At 39.5% G+C, this 24,248-nt stretch overlaps 2 protein-coding genes across 2 annotated transcripts in view; both read right to left on the minus strand.

Annotated features, from left to right (window-relative positions):
• Positions 1-24,248, minus strand: part of LOC138146178 (NACHT, LRR and PYD domains-containing protein 10-like) — a 294,893-nt gene that overhangs the window by 109,704 nt on the left and 160,941 nt on the right. The gene's annotated exons all lie outside the window — the stretch shown is intronic.
• The window catches only part of CSMD2 (CUB and Sushi multiple domains 2), a 1,071,431-nt gene that overhangs the window by 62,069 nt on the left and 985,114 nt on the right, over positions 1-24,248 (minus strand). The window contains exons 50-55 of the mRNA XM_069067881.1: positions 13,909-14,103; positions 13,268-13,462; positions 11,829-12,002; positions 9,115-9,288; positions 8,075-8,248; positions 173-361 (exon numbers count right to left, since the gene is read on the minus strand). Coding sequence (XP_068923982.1) covers positions 173-361; positions 8,075-8,248; positions 9,115-9,288; positions 11,829-12,002; positions 13,268-13,462; positions 13,909-14,103 — 1,101 coding nt within the window. The remainder of the gene's footprint in view (positions 1-172; positions 362-8,074; positions 8,249-9,114; positions 9,289-11,828; positions 12,003-13,267; positions 13,463-13,908; positions 14,104-24,248) is intronic.

Below are 24,248 nucleotides of genomic sequence, written 5' to 3' on the forward strand. Positions count from 1 at the left end.
CAGGAATCTCTTCTACAACATCTCTAATATTTAGACTCTGTCTTCAGAGAGAGTGACTCCAGTGAGGAAGAGCCCAGTGCCTCTCCAGGTAGCTCATTCTACTTAAGGAGAGTTCTAATTATTAGGAAGCTTTTCCTTATATGAAGACTAAAACTGAGCTACTTTGACTTACAGAGACACTGAGGGAGGGATCGATCCCATGTACCATCCCCCTGGCAAGTCAACACATGCGTCCCAAGTAAGTAGTAACCATGGTTGCACTGATAAGACACAGTGGTTCCAAAGCTAAGACGGTGGGGACCACTTGACTGGATATGCCGGATGCTATTTTCTTGATGTCCAGGGTCTGTACAGTTGATGACTGCAAAGAAATAACAGAGAAATCAAAGGTGGAAATGAGGGATTCCTCCAAAAATTAAAAATAATAAACATAAAATCCAAGTTGGCATACATTTCCATTATAGCAAGAGTCATAAGGGCAGCTAGGTGGTGCAGTGAATAGAGCATTGGCCCTGGAGTCAGGGGAACCTGAGTTCTAATCCGGCCTCAGACACTTGACACTTACTAGCTGTGTGACCTTGGGCAAATCACTTAACCGCAACTGCCCTGCTTTCCCCCCCCTCCAAAAAGGCAAAAAAAAAAACAAAACCTCCACAAACAGCCCCATAATGGCAATGGTAATTGAAAACTTTCCTTGCCCCTTAATAAGCCTAAGGAAATTTGAAGACCTTCCCTGCTTTGAAGATATACCCTGCGCCCCCTAATAGACTGAATGTAATCACAGGGAGTCTGTGGTGAGAGGAGTTTGCTGAAGGGTGGCACAGAGCCCACAAGAATCTGGGAGGCAGAGCAGCTAGAGGGTGGGAGAGAGAGGACGACAGAAAAGCAGACAGTGAGGCTTGTGAGTAAATGTTGGTTTGTGTAAAGGCTAAAGGACGCTGTGGCTCTCTATGCTATTATGGCTTATTAACTTCTTTGCTACTATGAAGAAATCAGCTTACTGGTTTGGGGATTTGGTTTTCTGGTGTCTGAATAAATGTTTGGCTGCTGTCTTCTATATGGAGAATCTGTTATATTTTGCTATTGAGGAACTACACAGGCATATTTATAGTAACTATTGGTCCTGTGAATATTGCACTGGGGCTACAAGCCCCTAAGATGGAAATGAATAAGGACAGTGGTGATAAACTCACACAGGAACTGGGGCCACTAAACCATACACAAGGATCCATGCAGTCAAATATTTGACTTAGAAAATCATATATGAACATTATCTCTATTTTATTGTATTTTAGCTTATTTATTTTGTTAAATATTTCCCAATTCCCTTTTAATATGGTTCTTATCACACTCAGGAATGTTGAGGTCCTTGGCCTCCCTTGTCACCACTCAGCCTTAATGTCTGATACCTCTGAGCAAGGAGGTACCATGCTCTTTGGTGATGGTGATGGTGGGGGAGAGGGAGCATGGTATTAAGGTGGTTCTGGGGCTGATTTTTTCCCAATCAGTGACTAAAATATATTCCCCAGTTCACCTCTGCTATCCAAAGAGAAAGCCAGATAGGGTCTGGTTTATTATTGTCTTTAATATTACCGGTGCCTAGTATGATGCTTATACATAAAACTTTTAAAATTAAAATCCCTGGAGTTTGGGAGTTTTTTTTGGGGGGGGGGGAGAATACTGTTCTATGGTTCAAGATATGTGTGGTTAGGTTAGAATCTATAGGGGTCACACTGACTCATGCATGACAATATGGAAGATGGACTCCCAACATTGTGAGCATGCAATTCTCTGTTTTGTATGAACCTTCAATTATTCCTTGAGAAGCCCACCACACTTCTCAATGTTAAACTTGCCCTATAGGAATGAAGACAAGTGGCTAAATCAGATTATTAATGCCTTAGTTATGGTTAATTTGTATCTACAACCGATATGTATTTACTATAGAGGAGGGACTATGGAGCTCATGACAATCCTTTTAAACCTATGTTTCCCATACTTCTTTCCCCTCCTAGCTGTGCCTGTCTGTACATTCCTATTTACCCTATCCTGGCAAGGCCTGGAATTGTGGGGAGTAGGGGGTAGATGACTTCTACCAGGCATATACTGGTTTTCAGACATCTAGAGACTGACATAGGTAAAGGAGGGGATTTCCAGGATACTTCATTGGTACATAAACCGTTTATTGTACTGAGAAATAAAAAGTAATTTAAGGTCCTAAAACAATTAATTTGTCAGGGATGAGAAGCAGCAATGACCCAATAAGAGCATTCTCATTCATTAATCAATGTTTTATAAATTCTATAGGAATTTCATAGTATGTTACAGGATTCAAAGTTCTTTATTGTTTCCAAAGTGCTTTCTATGTAGGATAGTCCATTAATAAGTAAAGCAGCCAGTTTCTGAACAGTTGCAGAAGAGAAAAGGCCAGAAGTGGTCAGGGAGCTTGGAGTGTTTCAAATGATCAACTGATAAGCAGTTGTGGGAAGGGGAGGGATAAGACCTATGCAATCACCATCCCCCACTTAGATCAGGTGACAAGATGCTACTCTGTGACATGAATGTGAAAACGCTCACCATGGTAGCAACACTAGCATGAATTTACCAGGAAAACTAGTTTGTACTTGGGAATAGTTTGTGAGTAACAAAGCACCAAAGTTAAGAATGTATGGCAAAAGAGAGAACTGCTTCAATGATTTATCAGGTCTATTTGATGTTTGTTTATTCCAGGGGCAAGTGGTCTCTCTTCATTTGGAAAATGCTGAAGTTCTAGGAGGAGATTCTTCCATCGTGGTCCCTTTGGTAATCTAGTGAGAGTTGTGGCTCCCTTCTCACAATGTTTTTAAATGCATCAAATAAAATTTTATGGATTTGGAAAAGGAAACCAATTATACTGAAATACAGTAATCAAACTAGTAACGGGTAAGAGAAGAGAGAAAAACTGAGTTCATGAGCTCCAGGTTAAGAATCCCTGGTCTAGAGAAACAATTTCCTCTCTAATCTTCAGTTTACCAAGAAAGTAAAGCATTCTTCATCAGGATTAAAGAAATGATTAAGAGAAAAGCAAAAAACAATTTTTAAAAAATCACACTTTGATGACACAGAGGAGAATACGAAATCCTGTTAAGAGGTTAGAAAGTAAAAGAATATGACAAAGTGAAAAAACTCAGAAACAATCCATTTATTGGTTGGTGCTCAGATTGGAGAAGTGACTTATTCAGGGTCACATAGTTAGTTGCACAGCCCAGATTAGAACCCAAGCTTTCTAACTCCCAGGACAATGCTCTTTCTACTACATCATTAGATTGATAAAGAATTTCTCAGGACAGAAATAGGATTGTCTACTTGGTAGTGGTCATAGCTCAGAAGACCTTGGAGAAAGAAGTGAGTTAGACACTAGGAAGCACAACATGCCCTATCTTCTTACTGCTGATAGAGCTGGAGTAGACAAGTGATTGGTGAGCAAGGAAGCACTCTGAGCTTATCCTTTTAGGTTTTAAACATCCTAATTGGTTGGTAGGATGAAAGACAACTCATAGCACCCAAACTGCATCTCCATTTAACTGTAGCTGTTATTGAAGAAGCTGATGGTTCCTAAGAAGCATTGGGCCACTGGGATAGAAGCAACTTTCCAAATAAGACAAATTTCCACTTCTCTCCTCTAGTGCCCCATTTAAATGACAAATTCTAAATAATGATAATATACTCTTAGAGTACTTTAAGGTTTCCTAGGTGCTTTCCTCTTGGAGGCAGTAGATGGCACCATAGTGCACAGAGCACTGGTCCCGAAGTCAGTTAGACATGAGCTCAAATCTAGTCTCAGACACTTACTAGTTGTGTGACCCTGAGCAAGTCGCTTAACCTGTTTGCCTTAATTCACTGGAGAAGGAAATGGCAAATGTAGTATTCTGGCTAAGAAAATCCCATATGGGGTCATGAAGAGTTGAACAATAACAACAAATGCTTTGCTCACAACTACCATATGATGTAGGTATTATCCTTAATTGCTGGAAGGCAGCTGGTGTTCTAGTAGAGAATGGGCTGGGAGATGAGCTCAAATGTGTCCTCAAACACATACTAGCTGTGTGACCCTGGGCATGTCACTTAACCCTGTTTGCCTCAGGTTTCCCATCTGTAAAATGAGGACAATAATAGAACCTATCTCCTAGTTGTTGAGGGGACCAAATGAGATAATATTTGTGAAGTGCTTAGCACTGTATCTAGCACACAGTAGCAGGCACTTTATAAATGCTAGTTATTATTATATTTTATAAACTGAAGGTCTGAGAGATTGAGTGACTTGTTCAGGATGATACAACCAACAAACAGGATTTGAAACTAGGTGCCCTAACCCCAAGTTCAGCACTCCAGCCATCATGCCAGTTTCTCATCTATACAATGAACTGGGAAAGGAAGTGGCAAATAGTAACTTCCTAAAAGGCCACAAGATGGCGATGCTTCTCTACAGAAATTCTCAGTCTTCACACACACACACACACACACGCACGCACGCACACACACACGCACATGCACACATGCACACACACACACACACACACACACATACACACACCCTTCCCTTCCTTCCTCTTTAGGTGAGTGTCTTCTTGTTTTTACTTAAGCCTTTATCTCTCTGGCACTACCTCCCCCTTTTCTTACTCTCCCCAATGTGCATTTTTCTTCCTCAATTGATCCTTATCACAGAACTGTTGCAAATATTTTTAAAATCCTTTCTTATAGTAGATTCAAGTGACTAGGACCATTATACCTTGGTATTATTTTCTATTTTTAAAAGACAAAAGCTAATTTCCCTTCTGTTGTGGATCCATGGGCCTCAGTATAAAACAGGCAACTCTTTCCTATCTCTGGTCTTCTTCATTCAGTCAAACATTTATTAAAGACCTAGTATAAACAGTGCTCTAAGCAAAGCACTGCATTCTTGGAAGGGATTTGAGTTCCTTTACAACAGTACTGACAAGGGGCTATTCAATACGTGCATGAAAACCTCCACTGAAGAGGGAGCTTAGTACTCCCAGGGGATAATCGTCATTGTACTTCAGGACAGCTGGAATTGTTAGGAAATTTTTCTCTCTATGTGCCACAATCTGCCCCCCTCCCTTGAACTTCCAAGTACTGCACTTAAGTTTCACACTGGTGCCTTCATGGTCAAGCAGAACAAGTCTAATTCCTTTCTCATATGTAAGCCCTTTGCCTACTAGAAGACAATTATCAAGTCTCATGTATTCATTATGCATATGGGGGAGGAGAGGGTCAGCCCAGACAATTACCATCCCCCACTTAAAGTAGGTAACTAGATGCTACCCCCTGACACCCTAACCAAGGTAATAAAACATCTCAAATGTTCACCCAATCAATCAATCACAAACTTCCAAGTATGAAAAGCCATCAATCAACTGAGATGTCTTAGAAAGCCATTGGATAAAGCAGGTCCTGTAGAGGGCTGTTTGTAGTAGATCCTTAATAAAAGTTTGCTGACTGACTGAAGAAAACTAGAGACAAGAAATAGTTGCCTGTTTTGTACTGAGGGCCAGGAATCCACAGCAGAAGGAAAACTAGCTTTTGTCTTTTTAAAATAGAAAACTACTACGGTATAAAGGTTCCATTAACCTGGATTCAATAAAAAAAAAACCCAAACAGATGTCGCCTAGCTTGTTTGATCAGTTGAGTTTGGTCACACCCTATGGAGCACGTACAAAACCAAGAGATGTGCGTCTTGCAGAAGCTGCCAGTCAGGCCTTGACAAGGAACTTGGCTTATGTCTTTTAAAATATCTTGCAGGACTATAGGGCTTCAATGCAATCAACACTATGTCAAATGAAATGCCTTTATTCAATGACCATCTGATGAATATCAAAAAAGATATAAACAGGGAAATATATAATTGTGAAAGGGGTTAACCACTGTCATGAAGGCTGTCCAGTAGAGAGTTAAGAAGGAAGAGAGATTTCCTATAAATAGAGTGATATCCTGAGATCCTCCTATTTATGGTGACAAAGAGAACTCAGCATAATTAAAATAACCTCAATATCAATTCTCAGGGAATTTACACTCAAGTAGGGAAATAAGATAAGCAGAGATAACTGTCACATGCATTAGAATATGATAAGCTTAGATCACTCTGGAAATGCTGATTCTAGTAGGTTGAAGAGATTTCATAGAAAATGGTATCTACTGAGTCTTGAAAAATAATTAAGAAGTCAAGATGTGGAGATGATGTTTGGGGTTAGCAAAGGTATAGGGAAGGTATAGAGCCCTATAAAAATGCAGGGCCAGGAAAACATGGAATATATTTGATGGACAGAAAGTAGCACATTCCAGTTCAGCACCTATAGCCATCACTGGGGGGAGAAATCATTCCTCCTCATCATCAACAACTGCTGATCAATTGCCACAAATAGTCAGATGAGCAGAAGTACATTAGGAGTAGCAGCACCCACAAGAATACCAGTCCTGCTTCTAGCCAAGCCCCCACAGTCATCATCTGGGGAGACAGGACCTATAGAGAAGGGACCGGTCATTCCCACCAGTGGTCGGCAGCAGGACAGACAAGAGAGCCTGGCTGTCATTAAGGCACCCTGAGGGCAAAACAGGAGGCAGCATGTGGACAGGCAAATCAAATCACCAGCACCACCTTAACCATTATATCTCCTCAGACCCCAATGGAGACAGAGCAGCACTCTTGAGTCCAAGGAGCCTTGGGAACAGCAATGCTGCCAGCACAGTGTCCTCAGCCATTACTCCCGGAAGTAACCCCTGTGAAGATGCACCCCACCAACTTCTCCTGTAGGTGCTACAGTGACAATTACTGAAAACCCAGAAAAAAGTTCTTGTCACCCAAGTCCCTGGCCCTGTTCGATGGTTCAACATTAGAAAATTATATGATTTTATCAGTGGAAATGCCATTAAAGAGGAAGCAATGACTATCTCCTTTGTTGCTACACCTGACAATGTATCCGACTTTTCCATCTGCTTTGTGGCTGTAGTCTTCCATATGGGTGGTAAGCTCCCTGAGGGCAGAAGCTTGTTTTACTCTTCTATGTGCAGCTTCAGCACCTAGCGCAGTGCTTTGCACACAGTAAGTGCTTAACAAATGCTTTAGTCTTTCATTCATTTTGACTGGAATGTGGAACATATGAAGGGGAGTTGTGAATCATATCTGGAAAGAGCTAGATTTTACGCTGTCATTAATAATACCCCACTGTATAATCTGGTCATTATTTGAGCAAGGAAGGGATACATTAGAACAGGGCATCAGGGTGGCAAGTGTGTTGGGGAGATAGGTTCAGAGGCTAATAACAGCAGAAAGAGCCTGAACTAGGGTGTTAACAGTACACATTGTGAGGGAATGGTTGAGAGATATATTATTGCAGAGACTGTATCGCAAGACAAAGAAATGTCCCACAATCTTCCAAAAGCATATTAGCAGAAGTTCAGCACGAGACCAAAACTGCCTGGGAATTGAGAAAGATTGTGACCTCATCCACAGAGGTGCCCAAGGCTGCTCTTCACAGAGGATGCAGCCAGGTGGGTGAAGCTGGCCCTAGCATCAAAAAGAGAGAGGCTCAAGTTCTGCTTCTGGATTAAGACCACAACACTGCAGATGTATTTCTACCAGACAAGTTACCCAGCCTCTTATTATCCCCAGGCAACACTTTAAGGCGGTAAGTTACAGAGAAAGTGCTCACCCACATTGGCAGAGGACGTTCCTCATTTGGAAGTCTCTACCCTGAGGAATCCATAAAAAAATTACCTTTACATAAGAATGGCTCCTATTTATGCATCACTTTGCAACTTAAAAAAAGGCAAATTTTGTAAACAATTTGAAATGTTTTTTGAAGATTTTTGAGGGGTGGACTTATAAGATCAAATATGTATACCAAGATCCTAGAGTTGGCAAAGATATGAAAGATGGCTTAGAGAGGACAGAATCTGAATGTGCGGTGACTTTTTAGGAGGTTAAGCTGTGCTGTTATGGAAGATCTTTGTTCTTAGGCCCCAGAAATCCAAGAGGAGTCAGAGATGGAGGATGTGTATACCAGGCAAGGGGACTTACTTCTGCAGACAGGCAGTGAATTGCTCCATTGACCGTTGGCCAGGCACTGGGCTCCTGAAGGTCCCTCTGCTACATACCCCTCATTGCAGACAAACTTCACCATGTCATTGAGGTTAAATTGACTACCCTGTGTGATGCCATTGGCTGGATTGCCTGGGTGTCCACAGGTGATGGCTGAAACCAAAATAGAAGAAGAGTGACCATGGCAGCCCAGTCTAATGCTGAAAGCCTGATTTGGGCAGCTTGAGTCCTGGGATAGAATAGGACATCGACACAGAAATTTAAAATGGGGCTCCTTTATGTACATGTGGATAAGGGAGGGTACAACATAGAACATGGCTGAGGGCTTCATCTTACTCTATACCCAAAAGGAGGCCAAGAATTGGGCTGATGGGCAGTACCTTTTTATACTCTGGGGAAAAAGTATAAACATGAGAGTCAATATCCCAGGACAGAGGAAAATCAATCATATTCTATATCCCATAGTCCTAAGTTAGAAGAAGTAAAATTGATCATTGGATAAAACCTGTCTTTTGAGTGCTCCCATCTTTTCTTTTCAGGGCACTCTTTCCTCCCTACCATCTTGGTGTGTCCCATCTTGGCTAATATATACTATCGTAGTATTCCAGACATGACCTCCTAGGTAAATTTGTACTGTGAAAGTCGATTCTTGGATATTATAAAGCCTTCAACAGCTACAAGAATGAAGCTATAATGGTGGAATAACAGGTAAAGAAAGGGAAGGTATAAAATGTCTTTAATGCTATGTCTTGTCTTCTTACATTTTATTAAAAAGCAAACTGGCTCCAATCTCCATTCTAAAATTCCCTAATTTTTCTACTCTAAACCAAAGGACTGAAGCTAATAAATTGGATGGGATTTGAACCAGACCCTCTTCTTTAATGTTCTCAAGAGAAAGACATATGAGATACATATCTTACTCCATACCCCAGACCACTTTCAAACTCATTGTCTTTGAATGCAAACACTGTCTGTCATTTTTCATCACTGCTAGAGACAGCTATTATTATGATACTTACGCACACAGAAAGGAGTCTTCCCTGACCAGCGATGGTCCTGCTGGCAGATGCGCACTGACATCCCAATTAGGCGAAAACCAGGGTTGCATTGGTATACCACACTGCCCCGATAGCTGTAGTTCTCACCATTGATTTGTCCATTGACGATCAGCTCGGGGGTCCCACAGTGTCCAGCTTTGGAGTCCCCAAAATGAAGGAAGTAACAAAGAACAATTAATCCACATGGGATAAGAGTGCCTAGCAATCCTTGGGAAAAGAATATTCTCTTCCTTTCTTTCTATGTTGGGAGCAGATAGGTAGGGAGTCTAGAACAGCAAGTAGAGATTCCGATAAACAATAGCCATGTGGTTATTACTAACACTGAGAGATTAGCCAACTAAATGTGACAACATGCTATCTAATCAATTCCAGTCAACAGCTACCTTAGGAGAGATCCTGAGATTCCTAGAAGTATGGAATTCCAAGGTGTTATTCCAATGTGCTGGGTGACTGAGCAAATAACTTCCCTCTCCTGGCACAAGGGGGAAAATCATTTCTGTTCCCTCCCTGTTTCATGAAGATCCTCTTCCTCATCACAAGCACATCTACTGAACATCTGCCATATATGGTGCCCCATATCAGAAGCTGAGTCTTGTGAAAAGAATGTTGTGTTTGAACTTAAGCAAATATTAAATTCAAACAAGCACTTACCTTGAAAATAATTGCTTAATAACAAGTGATTAGACTGAATTCAATCCCAAACCAGTTATGTGTGTTTCAACATAGCCTAAAGGTACATATCATAGTGCCTCAAGCTCTTTAAGAGGCATAAGTCTCTTAGGACAGGGTTATTGGTGCTCTTTTGATTAAATAAGATTACTCTGAAGTAGAACCTCCTGTCTTTCTAAACAGAGTAACCGTGTCATGTACATCATGCTCCCTTCTACACCACTTGGCTCAGGCTATTACATTCATGGTCATTAACAGTGCCTTTTCTCTCAGCCAAGAGCTGTGTCTCACTTATCTCCAAACATTACTCTAAAACACACATTATCAAGGTAACCTTACCCTATGATGATCCTGTCTTCACTAGGATGTATACATTTGACTTTGAATTTGTCAAGACTGTAATTTCTTTGGTGTGAGTATTTACTCTAACACAGATTACAACCCTTTTATAATTTAGTAGATGGTCTTCAAGAATTAGGGCCAAAATATTCTTCACCCTGTGGTCACCCTGGTGATGAGCTTCCCTATCTCTCTGTAGGCTGTCTAGATATCTAGGAGCTTCAGAGGAAAAAGTGCTGGTCCTGGAATCAGGAAGACCTGAGTTCATATCCAGCCTCAGATATTTGCTAGCTATATTATCTTAGGTAAGTCATTTAACCCCTGTTTGCCTCAGTTTCCTCATCTGTGAAATGGGGATAATAATAGCACCTACCTCCCAAGGTTGCTGTGAGGATCAAATGAAACAATATTTGTAAATCACTTAGCATAGTGCCTGGCACTATATAGAAATGCTAGCTATTGCTATTATTGCTATTACTATAATTAGTCCCTCCCTGTCCAGCTTATTCCCCTGAGACTCTTCTAATCTTTCCAGTCTAGACACTCCCTTTCTTTTGCTTAGACACCCAGGGAAGAATTTGGGATTTTCAAGACTATATTACCCATGACTATGACACAGAGAGTGAAATGCAATAATATGGAGTACAATAATCTAGATTCAAGATAACCTTAATTTTGCAGTAGAGACCCATTTCCAAGTACTTCCCATCTAGGCCTTCCCTGTCAAAGGGCTGATACTAATATGGCTAATAAGAAGATTCTGTGTGTATTATTCCTGATTGTGTATCTACCACATTCCTGATTCCTTTTTAATTCATTTTTGGCAGCTCTTCTGTCCTTCTCACAACTTTCTGGAGTCCAAGTTTCCAGTCGTTTTTAGTAAACACTAGCAAGAATGGGGAAGGCTAACATCAGCTAAATCCCATTAACAACATCACATGTGTTCTCACTCTGCTGCTGCTGATCTCACATCTATCCCTTTCTCTCTATCTCTCCCAAGCCCCGGGAAATGTTCACACAAAGTTCTTCAAAAGAACATTCAAAAAGACTCCTCAAAAAGGACATATAAAAAGGATAAGACATGTACAATTCCCATCAATAATAAAAAGAATTGTTTCCCTGAAGACTCAGTGTACATTAAGAGTTCCTCTACACGAGTACTGCTGAACTCAAATAGAAACAGAACCCTGCATGGTTAGAAAACAACAAAGTAACATTATCTATGTTGTGCATAGATAAAAAAAAATTACTTATTTTGTTAAACATTTCTTAATTTCATTTTAATCTAGTTCATGCAGCACTGAGTAATTTTGTGGGCTGTTTAGGAACTGCTGGCCACCAGCGCGACACCTCTGCTCTACACCTTTGACATTTATATAGCATCTAGAGATTTGCAAAACATTTAAAATATATTATTTCATTTGATTTTTACAATAATCATGTGAGATATGGGCTCTTATTAGCTCTACTCTATGAATGAGATTGAAGCTCAAAGAGTTAAGTGACTTGCCTATCATTACACACAGACCAGCAGGAGAGATGGAATATGGACCCAGATCTTCCTGAGCCCAAATATAGCAATTAACTCTGCTTTGTTGCTGTCAGGAAAAAAAGTAAAAAGGGAGGAAGGACAGTCCCTTTGCCTTCAGAATGGGGAGATTACTCACCAAGACAACGGACTTCTGTACTACTCCAGAGGCCATTGGCCATACACTCCCGTACCCGTGAGCCCACCAGTGTGTAGCCTGAATTACAGGAGAAAATAGCTGTTGCGCCAAAGACAGAGAGTGTTCCAATCCGATGTCCATTTGGGGGTGTTGGGAGATCTCCACAGGAGATGACTGAAAAAAAAATGCCAAAAGAGCTTAAAAAGATGGAATTGTTGAGATGAGACATAAAAAACTTTGAAGTTGTCAGTGGGCTTGAAAGTTATAACCACTGTGGGAAAACCAAAATGAGACAAAACAAAACAAAAACCCAAATTTAGATTGCTTTATATCCATAAAAATTGAATTCATTTGGCCTATAGCAATCAGAAAGTCCTCATATCATCTTTCACAAGTCCAAGTCATTCAATTTTCTACTATTCAAATTACTGCCCCTTATCAACTCATGTCCTTCAAGCAAAAAAGAAAGAGACAGAGAGATAATAAGTCAGGAAACATCTCTGCTGGTCTTTCTTGCCTAGCTATTTTCTTAGAATAGGGACTAGGAGATCAGGGTGGCCCTAATCCTTGAGGAAATCTATCTTTTATCTTCTTTGTCATTTCCCGCAAGGCCTTAGGGAAGGCCATTCTCTCACTGTTCTCTTGACCATTGATATGGTTGTTAAAATTTCTCCAACTCCCTGTTTGTCTTCACTTTCATACTCCTTAACTGTCTACTTTAACTTTTTCTTTTCCACTTTGAGACTGAGGGCTCCAGATATCCTGTCAGTTCTATGACTGGTAAATTACAATCACCTTTATTTTTCCTATTCTACTATGTTACAGAAATGCTTGTTTTATTGCTTAAGTTCAGAATAAAATAAATCTTTTTTAAAAGGTAGGAAACTATTCCATTATTGTGGGATCTCATCCTCTACATATTAAAGTTCTGCCTCATGCTTCTCTACCTACCACAAAATAACTGAGGCAGCTGTGTACTCACCCACTACTCTCCTCAAGGGGTTATATTACTTTCTCTCCTTATCCTAGCGATATATGAAATGGATGAGGAAATAAACTAAAAAACAGCATTAACTGAAACCGGGAGAAATATTGTTCAAAAATTAAGAGGTTTCATTTGGAGCCAATAGTTCCTTCCCCAATCCTGAGGCCAGGAAACATAGCAACCATGGTCAGTAATGACCTCCCTGATCTCTAGCAAGGCAGATTCTCAGATGCCAGTAGGTACAGTATTGTATTTGCCATTTATCCGACTCGTCTGTACATATTTGTTTGCTTGTTGTCTCCCCGATTAGATTTTGAGCTACTTAAGGACAGGGACTGTCTTTTGCCTCTTTTAGTATCCCCAGGGCTTAGGACAGTACCTGATACATGGTAGGTGTTTAATAAACTAACATCTCTTCCCTTTACTTCCCCCTCAACCCCAAACTCAGGCTTACTCTGACATGTGGGCATCGAATCACCAAGGCTCCACTTGCCATCAGCCTGACAGCGGATAACCCTCTGGCCAGTGTAGTAGTAGCCAGGGTCACAGATCAACATCAGCTCTGCATTGAACTGGTACTGGGTCTCATAGGTCAGTCGCCACCGTCCGTGTTCCACACTGATGCTGCTGACATCTGGGCAGCTCACAGCTGTGTAGCCCCAAGTAAAAGAGAAAACACAGGGCATGTGTGCAGTGAAAGATCCTGACTGGAAATTAGGAGGCTAGGTTCCCTTCCCCTTTCTGCCAGGAACTCACTGTGCAAATCTGGAGAAGGAACTTCTCTTTATAGACAGCTTTGGGATCACACTAGAGAATCATCCCCTTTTAGCTACCATATCTTTTTATTAGGAACTCTAGGTTAATAACCTTCCCATATATGCACTTAGGCTTTAATTTCATTTGGAAGGTTCATTCTGCTTCTCCCTACCATCCTATCTATGTTATTTCCATCATTAACAATATGGCTTTTAAAATTCACTGATTCCAAGGAGACCTTTTCATATTATCTCAATATGCCTTCCCCACTACTCCCATCACTTTCTTACTGTATATCTCCCCTGAGTTCTTAGACATTTAAGAGACTTACTCACTCACCCACACACTGCGGGGGGATGTTGTCATTGCTCCACACTCCAGTCTCTAGGCACTCAGCAGTTGCGTCTGTGTTAGGCGGTGGCAGGTACAAGCGAAAACCTTCATTGCAGGTGTACACAGCCTTGGTCCCTACTGTATATTCCTTGCCAAACACAATTCCATTCTTGGGGGACTTAGGAATTCCACAGGAGAGGGCTGGCCAAGAGAGGAAAAGAGAAGCTGCTTTGTTGCTGCCAGGTTTTGTCCCTGAGAATGTCCCCTCCCAGATCGTACTGGTAAGGCATCCTCTAGATCGGAGAGGTCAAACAGGCAGCCCATAGGCCACCTACGGCCCATGACACTCCTCATTGTGACCCAATCCATATTAAGATGCAACGGAAAAATATTAATTGAAGAAAGAAAAATACAATAGTGCACAAATAACGTTAATATTTGGTTTTCTAAGTCAATATGCTGCCAGTAGGAATCCTTATCTACCAGTGAGTGGCCCCCATTTCTCTTTGAACTTGAAACCATTGCTCTAGACTAAAGGGGACGCAGGGTTGTCCTGCTGCCTTTGAGCAGGAAGACAGGTAGCAAGTGTTACTCTGAGGGTCCTGCTGGAATTTAGGGGTAATGCAGCCTTTGGAGTTCAAGAATAATATTAGGATACATAAGGCAAAGAATTGCTCAAAAAAAAAATCCATTCATTTACTTCAGCATTCAACAAACACTAAGCACCCTCACTAGGCAGGAGTATTGTACTAGGTATTGGAAAAGACATAAGAATTAAAAAAACACAATTCTTATCCTTAAACAACTAGTACTGGGAAAAATACACACACACACACACACACATAAAAACCAGGACATAATAAGCATATAAAATAGCACAAAGTATTATGCCATCTCTGAGCTTCTAAGTAAAGACGCAGAGGATACTGGGTTACATGGAAAGAAGTGGTATTAAGTGGTATCTGATCTTGATATATTTCAATAGAAGGTGATGAAGGATAGAGTCTAAACATAAGAAAGAATGTGAGCAAGATAAGGAGGTAGGAAAGTTTAAGGCCCAACCTTCTCCCTTGGTCCTTCCTAAAAATTTCAATCTCTGTCTCCTCTAAAACCATGCATTTTCTGTATCAAAAATGTGACAAACCTAAACAACCTTGTTGTTCAGAAAATCACCACTTATTGTTGCTCGATATTTCCTGCTCTACCCATCGTTATGTGCTACATAATTATGGACCAAATCTCCATGTTCCTCTTTATGAGGTGGTTTCAGAATAAAGTCAGTTCTTTAGCCAGCACATCTTAAACTGTGAGTCACAACCCCATATGGGGTCATGAAAAATTTGGCAACAGGAAAAGGTTTCTGACTGCACAAACAACTACAAATTAATTAAAAATCAAACTATGATGAATCCATTGCATCAAGAACCTTCTCTGCAGCCTTCACAAAGCATGTGTACTTTGCATTGCTCATGCCCTCAGGCCATGAAATGTCAATAAATAACCAATGCAGAAAAGGGGTTGTAAGTGGAAAAAGTTTAAGATGTCCTGCTCTAGACAAAGCTGTTTGGAAGATCCATTATATGGTCCCTACAAATGGTATGTTCATTTTTTAAAAGTGATTTTTCCCCCATTAGATTTTAAATGCTATGAAAACAGGTCAACAAAGTATCAATTACTAGAATAGCTATTATGAGAGTTATGTCTCTTTTAAAAATTTTTTTTTAGAGAGTTATGTCTCTTTCAGACCCTACCTGCATTTCTAGATATAGTTCCATGAAATGTAGTCACTGTAAAGGAGATGCTTCTGGTGTGCTAAACTCTGCCCTGCTTTTTTGTACAGGAAAGGAAACAAAGCAAGTGAGGGGGAAGTAGAGGATGAGGTTCTTGGTTTAGATTTTTGCAAGTGTTGTAGACTATATGCCTCTTCTGTAAAGAATGTAGGGTGTTAAAAAAAAAGAATCTACTGTTTAAAGTTGATTCTTGGAATAAAGTAATTTAGTTCTTATGTCAAAAAAAAAAAGAATGCAAGGTCTTCCTAGACCTTCACAGGGCAGCCATGGTAAGACAACTAGATAAGAAAAAACAAGGTCACTAAAAATTGTGAAAAGGAGTGATTTAACAATGCTCATTTGTTGTTTATATTCCTTAAGTCTGAATAAGCTGAGGTAAAAAAAGAGTGAAGGGGTCCCTCTGGTCTACTTTCCCATTTGATAATACCCTATATGTGTTTCATTGTTCAATTCTTTATCCATTAGCTCCTTATAAGCATCTCCTTGATGCCTACGAATATGCCCAGATCATTCCTAACTTACATACATACACACACACACACACACACACACACACACACACTTTCTTAATTCTACCATTCTCTCAAGCTATCACTCCTTGTCTGCTCCCTTTCAAAGCCAAACTCCTAGAAAAAAAAGTTTTCTATACTTTTTGCCCCTTCTTTCATTTCTTATTCCTCTATTCCTCCTAACTGCTCAATTAAAACTGCACTGTTCAAGGTTACAAAAGATATTTCTGTTTTTAAAAAAATCTGAATTTAATATACCTTCCAAAAAGAGTATATTCATCACAGAGAAATTCATACCATTTATTTGAAAATATAAACAATAAGTTCTACATGCTACTTTAAAAACTGTCTTAATATCCTGCTGGTCTATGATTCCTTCATTTCTCTTCTGTGCACTTAAAAAAAAGCTTATAATGGTCCTGTTTATTGGAGGATAATAACTACTGCTATTCTCCCTCCTCTGATGCTGCCCCAGTTAACATAGAGAAAAAAAACACACTTGTAACAAACATAGTAAAAAAAAACAACTAAATATTGACCATGTCCTAAAAGTATGTCCCTATACCTTGTTTCTATCACATCTTTATTAGAAGGTAAGTAAAAAGTTTCATCCTAAGCGTTCTGAAGACATGGCTAGTCACTACCCTGATTAGAGTTCTTCATTTTTTCAAACTTTTTTTCTTTATAATATTGTTTCCTGGGCGGAGTCAATACGGCGGAACAGAAACAGGACTTCTGTGCGGCTCCCGCCCCGACCTCCTCCAATTCATGGGAAAAATTACTCTAGACAAATTTTGGAGCTACAGAACCCACAAAATGAGAGAGAAGCTAACCTCCCACTGAAGACAGTCCAGCAGGCCAGCAGGAAAGGGCCAGCTCAGCACTCTGGGAGCTGAGCCCAGCTCCACATGAGCCTGAGGTTTTAACCTCAGGGTGGCCTGACTAGCCTCCAGCTGGAGGGACTTCAGATCACCAGAAGCTGTGGCTGTTTCCAGAATTATCAACACATAGATACTAAGGACAAAGTGAGGGGTAAGTGCAGTGTAGACTCTGGAACCCAGTAGTTCAGAAGGGCAGTCCGGCTTTTACCCCCCAGAAGGAGAAGCCACTGAGGTGCCGTGGACATGCAGCCACTGCCACATGGCAGCTTCAGCTCCTGGCTTGCAGATTGTAGGGGGACCAAGCAACCAGTCTGAGGGGTAATCAGTCTTGCTTTAACCTGCTTAGATCTGGATTGCAGTCTAGGATGGAGGTCCTGCAGTACGTGACTAGCTTGCCAGAGTGTGTAGAGGCTCAGGGAACCCAACTAACAGATCCAGCAGCTGAGAAAACCCCAGAGACTGGAAAAAAGCTCCCCTCTCTGGTAGCAGAGATCTACTGTGGCAAAAAGCTCAAAAGTCAAGTAACTGAGTGGCAAAATGAACAAGCAAAGGAAGCAAACCAAGCAGAGCAATACAACTTTACACTCCTATTTTGGGGACAAAAAGGATCAAAGCATGGAACAGGAGGAAGACAGCAAAGTCAGAACTCCTGCACCAAAAGCTTCCAAGAAAAATGTGAGCTGGTTACAGGCCACAGAGGACCTTTAGAAGGATTCTGAAAACTAAATAAGAGAAGTGGAGGAAAAATTGGGAAGAGAAATGAGAATGATGCAAGAAAATTATGAAATGAGATTCAACAACCTGACTGAAGAAAATAACACCTTAAAAAATAGACTAACTCAAATGGCAAAAGAGGCTCAAAAAGGCAATGAGGAGAAGAATGCCTTAAAAAGCCAAATTTGCCAGATGGAAAAAGAATCTCAAAAGCTCATTGAAGAGAATCATTACTTCAGAATTAGCTTGTAGCAAATGGAAGCTAATGACTTTATGAGAAAACAAGATACTATTAAACAGATCCAAACAAATGAAAAAAATAGAAGGTAATGTGAAATATCTCATTGGAAAAACCACTGACCTGGAAAATAGATCCAGGAGAGATAATTTAAAAATCATTGGACTATGTGAAAACCACGATCAAAAAAAGAACCTAGAAATCATCCTTCAAAAATTCTCAAGGAAAATTGCCCTGATGCTTTAGAACCAGAGGGCAAAATAGAGGTTGAAAGAATACACCGATCACCTCCTGAAAAAGATCCCAAAAAGAAAACTCCTAGGAATATTATAGCCAGGTTCTGGAATTCCCAGATCAAGGAGAAAATACTACAAGCAGCCAGGAAGAAACAATTTGAATATTGTGGAAACACAATCAGGATAACCCAGGATCTGGCAGCTTCTACACTGAGGGATTGAAGGGCTTGGAATATGATATTCTGAAAGTCAAAGGAGCTGGGATCAAAACCAAGAATCACCTACTCAGCAAAACTGAGTATCATGTTCCAGGGGTAAATATAATCAGTCAATGGAATAGAGGACTTTCAAGCATTCTTGATGAAAAAATCAGAGTCAAATAGAAAATCTGACATTCAAATACTTCTAGAAGCAAGAGAGGTATGAGAAGGTAAACAAGGAAAAGAAATCACAAGGAACATATCAAAGTTGAATTATTTACATTCTTACATGGAAAAATTATAATTATAACTGATGAAATTTTTCTCAGTATGAGAATACTTGAAGGGAATAGAAATGTATATACATATATATATGTCTACATAGGAAGGTATATGGGCCTATGAATACATATGTGAATGTATGTATATATGTGTACAGGTATACATAGATAGAGTGCACAGGACCAATTGAATAGGAAGGGATAATAATTAAAAGGTGAAATTAAGAGGTGAGAGAAGAATATGTTGAGAGGAGATGGGGAGAGACAGAATGGGGTAAAATATCTCATATAGAAGAGGCAAGGGAAAATGGTTACAATGGAGGGGAAGAAAAGGAAGACAAAAGGGAATGGGTCAACCTTATTCTCATTGAATTTGGCTTAGGGAGGGAATGACATACACACTAAATAGGGTTTCTCATGCTACTGGAGAGTAGGGGGGAAGGGAATGAGGGGTGGATGATGAAAGGGAGGGCAGGTTGGGAGGGAGGCACGTTGGAAGCACCCACTTTTGAAAAGGGACAGGATCAAAGTAGAGAACAGAACAAGTGGGAGGTGGGATAGGATGGAGGGAAATATAGTCAGTCTTTTACAATATATCCACTATGGAAATGTTTTGCATAGCCGTATATGTACAACCTATATTGAATTACTTATCTTCCCAATAAGGGTGGGTGACAAGGGAAGAAGGGAATGAATTCGTACTTCAAAGTTTTAAAGTCAAATGTTTAAAAACATAAATATATATATACACTATTATTAATATTATTTTACATGTAACTGGGAAATAATATATACAGGCACTGGGGCATAGAGATCCACCGTGCCCTACTGGAAAACTGGAAGGGGGTGGGGGAAGATATGGGAGAAAGTAGATTGGGGGTGTGGATATCCAGTGGGATCGCTATTTTGGGGTGGTGGTTAGGGGACAAACGGGGAGAAAATTTGTAACTCAAAATCTTGCGGAAATGAATGATGTAAACTAGAAGTTAATAAAGCATTTAATAAAGTAAAAAAATAATATATATAATATTTTTTCCTTGTATAGACTCTCCTGCTTCTGCTCACTTCACTTGGTGCTGATTCCAACTACTCAGAATTTTCTCATATCATCTCTTTTGAGTCATTTCTTATGGCCAGCACAATAATATTCCATTACATTTTATACTCACATACAGCAGTTTGTTCAGCCAATTCTCTAGCTGTCTAAGAGACAACTTAAAGCCTCCTCAGATTCTAATTATTTTCTGTTAATATTCTCTTCAGGGTCAGGAAGCTTGTTTTTCTTGTGACTATTTCTTCTCCAGAATCACCCTCCCTCTTAACCCCTATTCTCATGTTAAACTTTTCCCTGTTGGATTTAATGCATTTATATATCCAACTGGTTTTGCACGCATGTGTGTGTGTGTGTATTCAAACCTCCTTTGAGACAAAAGTTAATTTCATCTAATACTTCCTCTCCCCACCCCTTCCTTTATGCCTATTTATTCTTCACATGTTCCCAATGATGAAGATAGCAAGTTCCACATCATCCTCTTTTCCTCACTAGTATATTTCTCTTATAACTCTCTTTTATTTGTCCTTTTCAAACCCTCATAACAGAACCATTACATACCCAGGACCTGTGTTTTTTTTTATTTAACTTAACTCCCTTAATAATCTTTGAAGACATTAAGATTCTGAAGGAACACTGCTTTCTCCTCCCTGTTAGAAAGTTAGTATCATATCATTAATACAGTTCCTTTCAATTGCACATATAAGTTTAACTTTTTAGGTTTCTCTGGACTCTTGTGTTTGTATCTCAAAATTCCTATATTTAGTTCTGGTCTTTTCATCAGAAATGCTTGCAAGTCCTTTATTGCACTAAAGATCCAATTTTCCCCCTATAGGATTATACTTGGCTCTGGGAGGGAAGTTATTCTTGGTTGTAAGCCCATTGTTTTTGCCTTTTGGAATACTGTATTCCAATATCTTTTCCCATATTTTAGTAGATGTTACCACGGTTGAAGTGTGATATTCACTGCAGACCATTGGCACTTGAACTGATTATTTCTGGATGTCTGTGGTATTTTTCCTTTGATGTGGCAGCTCTTCAGGTTGGCTATGACATTGCTGGGATTTTTCCTCTTGTCTTTAGGAGAAGCTTTCAAGCCTTGTGTAATCCTGACTATAGTTCCTTGGCACTATAACTGCTTGGCTATAACAGTCCTGGGTCTTTTGCTTTTTGGGTTTCTTTAAGGCAATGATTTGAGGATTCTATCTTTATTTTGCTCTCTGATTCTAACAATTTTCAATTCTGATTAATTTGATTAGATTCATTTCTGATAATATTCAAGCTTTTTTTTAAACTCATGATTTTCAGGGAGTCCACGACTCTTAAATCATCTCCCTCTGAGCTATTTACAAGGTCAGTTGTTTTTAACATCTGATGGTTTAAATTTCCTCTATTTTTTCAGTCTTTTGATTTTGTTCTAATATTTTTTGCTGTCTCGTTAAATCATTGATTTCTGTTTGGTCTATTCTAATTTTCATGGATTCCATTTCTTGGCTAAGGTTTACTACCTTCTTTTCTAAGCTACTTGTTCTCTTTCAATTTTTTTTCTCTTCAGCTTTTGGTTTTCTCTCTTTAATTTGTTTTGTCTATGTATTCATGCAGTTCTTGTGAGAAACTGATTTTTTTTCCCTTTGTATCTCTGCTTGTAGTTGTTCCAGTAATTTTTGACACTAGATAGGTGTTTTTTCTTTAAACTTCTTCAGCTCTCCAGCTTTAGTTTTTGAATTGAGGCTTTGTGTCAGTCAGGTTTCACCCTCATCACACTTGTGGATGAGTTAGTTGGTCTGGTTTGTCTCCTGAGTTCTTGTGCTGACCTCTTCCTCTTGGTATTTGGCTCTGTTGGATCTTTGGGTTTCAGAGCCTGAATCTTCAAGAAGTCTCAAGACAGAGTTTTATGGACCTTAGAACTCCTCACCTTATCTTGGTCTGAGTATAAGGACATCATAACACCGAACTTTGCAGGATACATGTGTCTTTTTTTCTGGTTCCACTGAAGGTGCAGGGGCTGGAAGATACAGAGGGAACCCTTGACTATTGCCTATGGGCTTCTGGCTTTTTTTTTTGCAGTTCTAGGGTAGAAGTCACCATAGCTTCTTATTGCATTTTTTAAAACCATATTTAGTTTAATATGAACCTCAGAGTTTTGCTGGAGTAGATATGGAGCGATTCTGTAGTCTGCCTTTGGTTCAGACAACAGTTTTTACCTATGAACTCCTAAATTTCTAAATCTAATGGCTTTTTCTTATTCCTCATCTTTCTTTCCCTTTCTGTAGCAATCAATACCGTGGACTGACCCCTTTTTCTAGATAGTCTTTCCTCCCTAATTCCTAACACAATGTTCTCTCCTGATCTGCCTTCTACTTATGAATTTTCTGTCTCAGGATTCCCTTCTGGATCATCATTTATATTCCCTACCCTATATATGGTACTTAAAGCCCTTCACAATTTAGCTCCAATTTATCTTTCTGGACTGACTTTATCTTATCACTCACTTAATGTTCCAGACAAACTGGTCTATTTGCCATTCCTTGTTTATGACATTCTACCTCACAGCTCCATACCTTCACACAGATTCTTCCCCAGGCTTGTAGTGTTTTTCTTGTTCACATCCATAATGTTCTTCCATCACATTACCATGAAATTATATATTTTTTTATATAGTATATTTTGTATTGTATACAATATATATTGTATATCTATTTGTCTATGCCCTATTGTTTCCTCCAACAAAACAGAAGTTCCTTGAAAATGGAACTGTCTGAATTCAAAGTAACCAGTGCAGTGCTGGTTCGTAGAAAGTGTTTAGTATGAAAGAACTAAGAGTGCATTTGCAGGATGAAGAGCCACAAGGAATCTGCAACTGTGGTATACAACAAAGCTAACTGGTAAAAAGATTTAACTCATTACTCTGGCTTAATTGTCAATGTGCTTTAATCACTGATTAAGTAAATATCTAGTAAGTGCCTACAAGTACAAAACACATCAGTAGGCATTGTTAACACAGACAAAAAGTGAAATTGTCTTGGCCCTAAAGAAACTTCTATTCTACTGAGATAAACAATATGTATAGAAAAGTGGAGAACACGTCATTCCTGCAAGAGGGGGAATTAGCAACGGGGGAAGAATAGGATAGGATTTCTGCAGGAGCCAACATTTGGGTTGAGCCAGGAAGGAAACTAGGGATTATATGAGATACTGCATCATAGATATGAGGGAGACCTATGTAAAGAGTAGCCCTTTTGGAGGATAACTGCTAATTTTCCTCTTCCTCCCACTGTTGTGACTTGAAGTCCACCTAACTTAGGGTTCTTGAGTATACCATCTTTGCCCATGACCTTGCTCCCTGCCATTTCATTTTGGGACTTCAGATTTCCTTATGGTTATTAAAATACTGTAATGAATACATATTGCTTTATATAATTCTGGTCTATGAGTCTTTAGCTAAATTAAGATCCATACCAGTTAAGGGCTGGTACTGCCCCCAAATTGATTTTTCTATCATGAATTTCTTCTGTGAAATGAAGTCCTATATCATCAATTGCTTGCTAGAAGATACCACCCAAATGAGCTATCAGCATTTTCTGCATGGCCCATCAACACCTCAAACTTAATATATCGAAAGCAGAACTCATCTCCTCCCCAATACCAACCTGGCCTTCCTCCAAATTTTCCTATTTCTGTTGGAATATTCCAGTGACTCTTATTTATAACTTCAGACATCACTGACTCCTCTCTTTCATTCCCCATAACCAATCAGTTACCAAGTCCTACCTGTTCTGCCATGACAGTATCTCTTACATCCATCATCTTGTCCAAACCTATACTACTGCTATTCTAGAGTTCAGGTCATCCTGACCTTATCTAGACTATTGTACATGCCTACTACTTTATCTTCCTATTTCCAGTGCCTTTCTTCTCCAATTCATCCTACAAACAACTTGGAAAAAATCTTCTTAAGGCATAGGTCTTGCCATAATATTCCTCTGTTTAAAAATCTTTGGTGCCTCTCCAGTTGCTGCTTTTAGACAAATATTCAAGCTCCTCTGGCTAGCATATAAAGTTGTTCACAATCTGGTTCCAACCAGATTTCTGTATGTATTTTCTATACTTTATGTTCCTTTTTTAAAGTAAGTTTTTATTGATATTTTCTATTTCCTACATCATCATACTATCCTATGTATCCTTCTCCCCTGCACTCCCTCCCTGAGAGCCATTCCATATAATGAACAGTAATTTTTGGAAAGAAAAAAAAAACAGCACAACCAATAGATACATTGACAAAATCTGAAAATATGGTTGATGTGTAACAATTAGAGACCTCCCACTTTACAAAAGGGTAGATTAGGGGTATCTTCTCTTCTTTTCATTTGAGTCCCACTTGATTTTTATGATTTTGTTATATTACTTTTGTCTTTTTGTTGTGTTGTTGTTCTTTCCATTTACTTT

The sequence above is a fragment of the Petaurus breviceps genome, unplaced genomic scaffold (genome assembly GCF_028583685.1).
Source record: "Petaurus breviceps papuanus isolate PSGF00001 unplaced genomic scaffold, PetGlider_PUasm1.0 90760, whole genome shotgun sequence".
Lineage (NCBI taxonomy): Eukaryota > Metazoa > Chordata > Mammalia > Diprotodontia > Petauridae > Petaurus > Petaurus breviceps.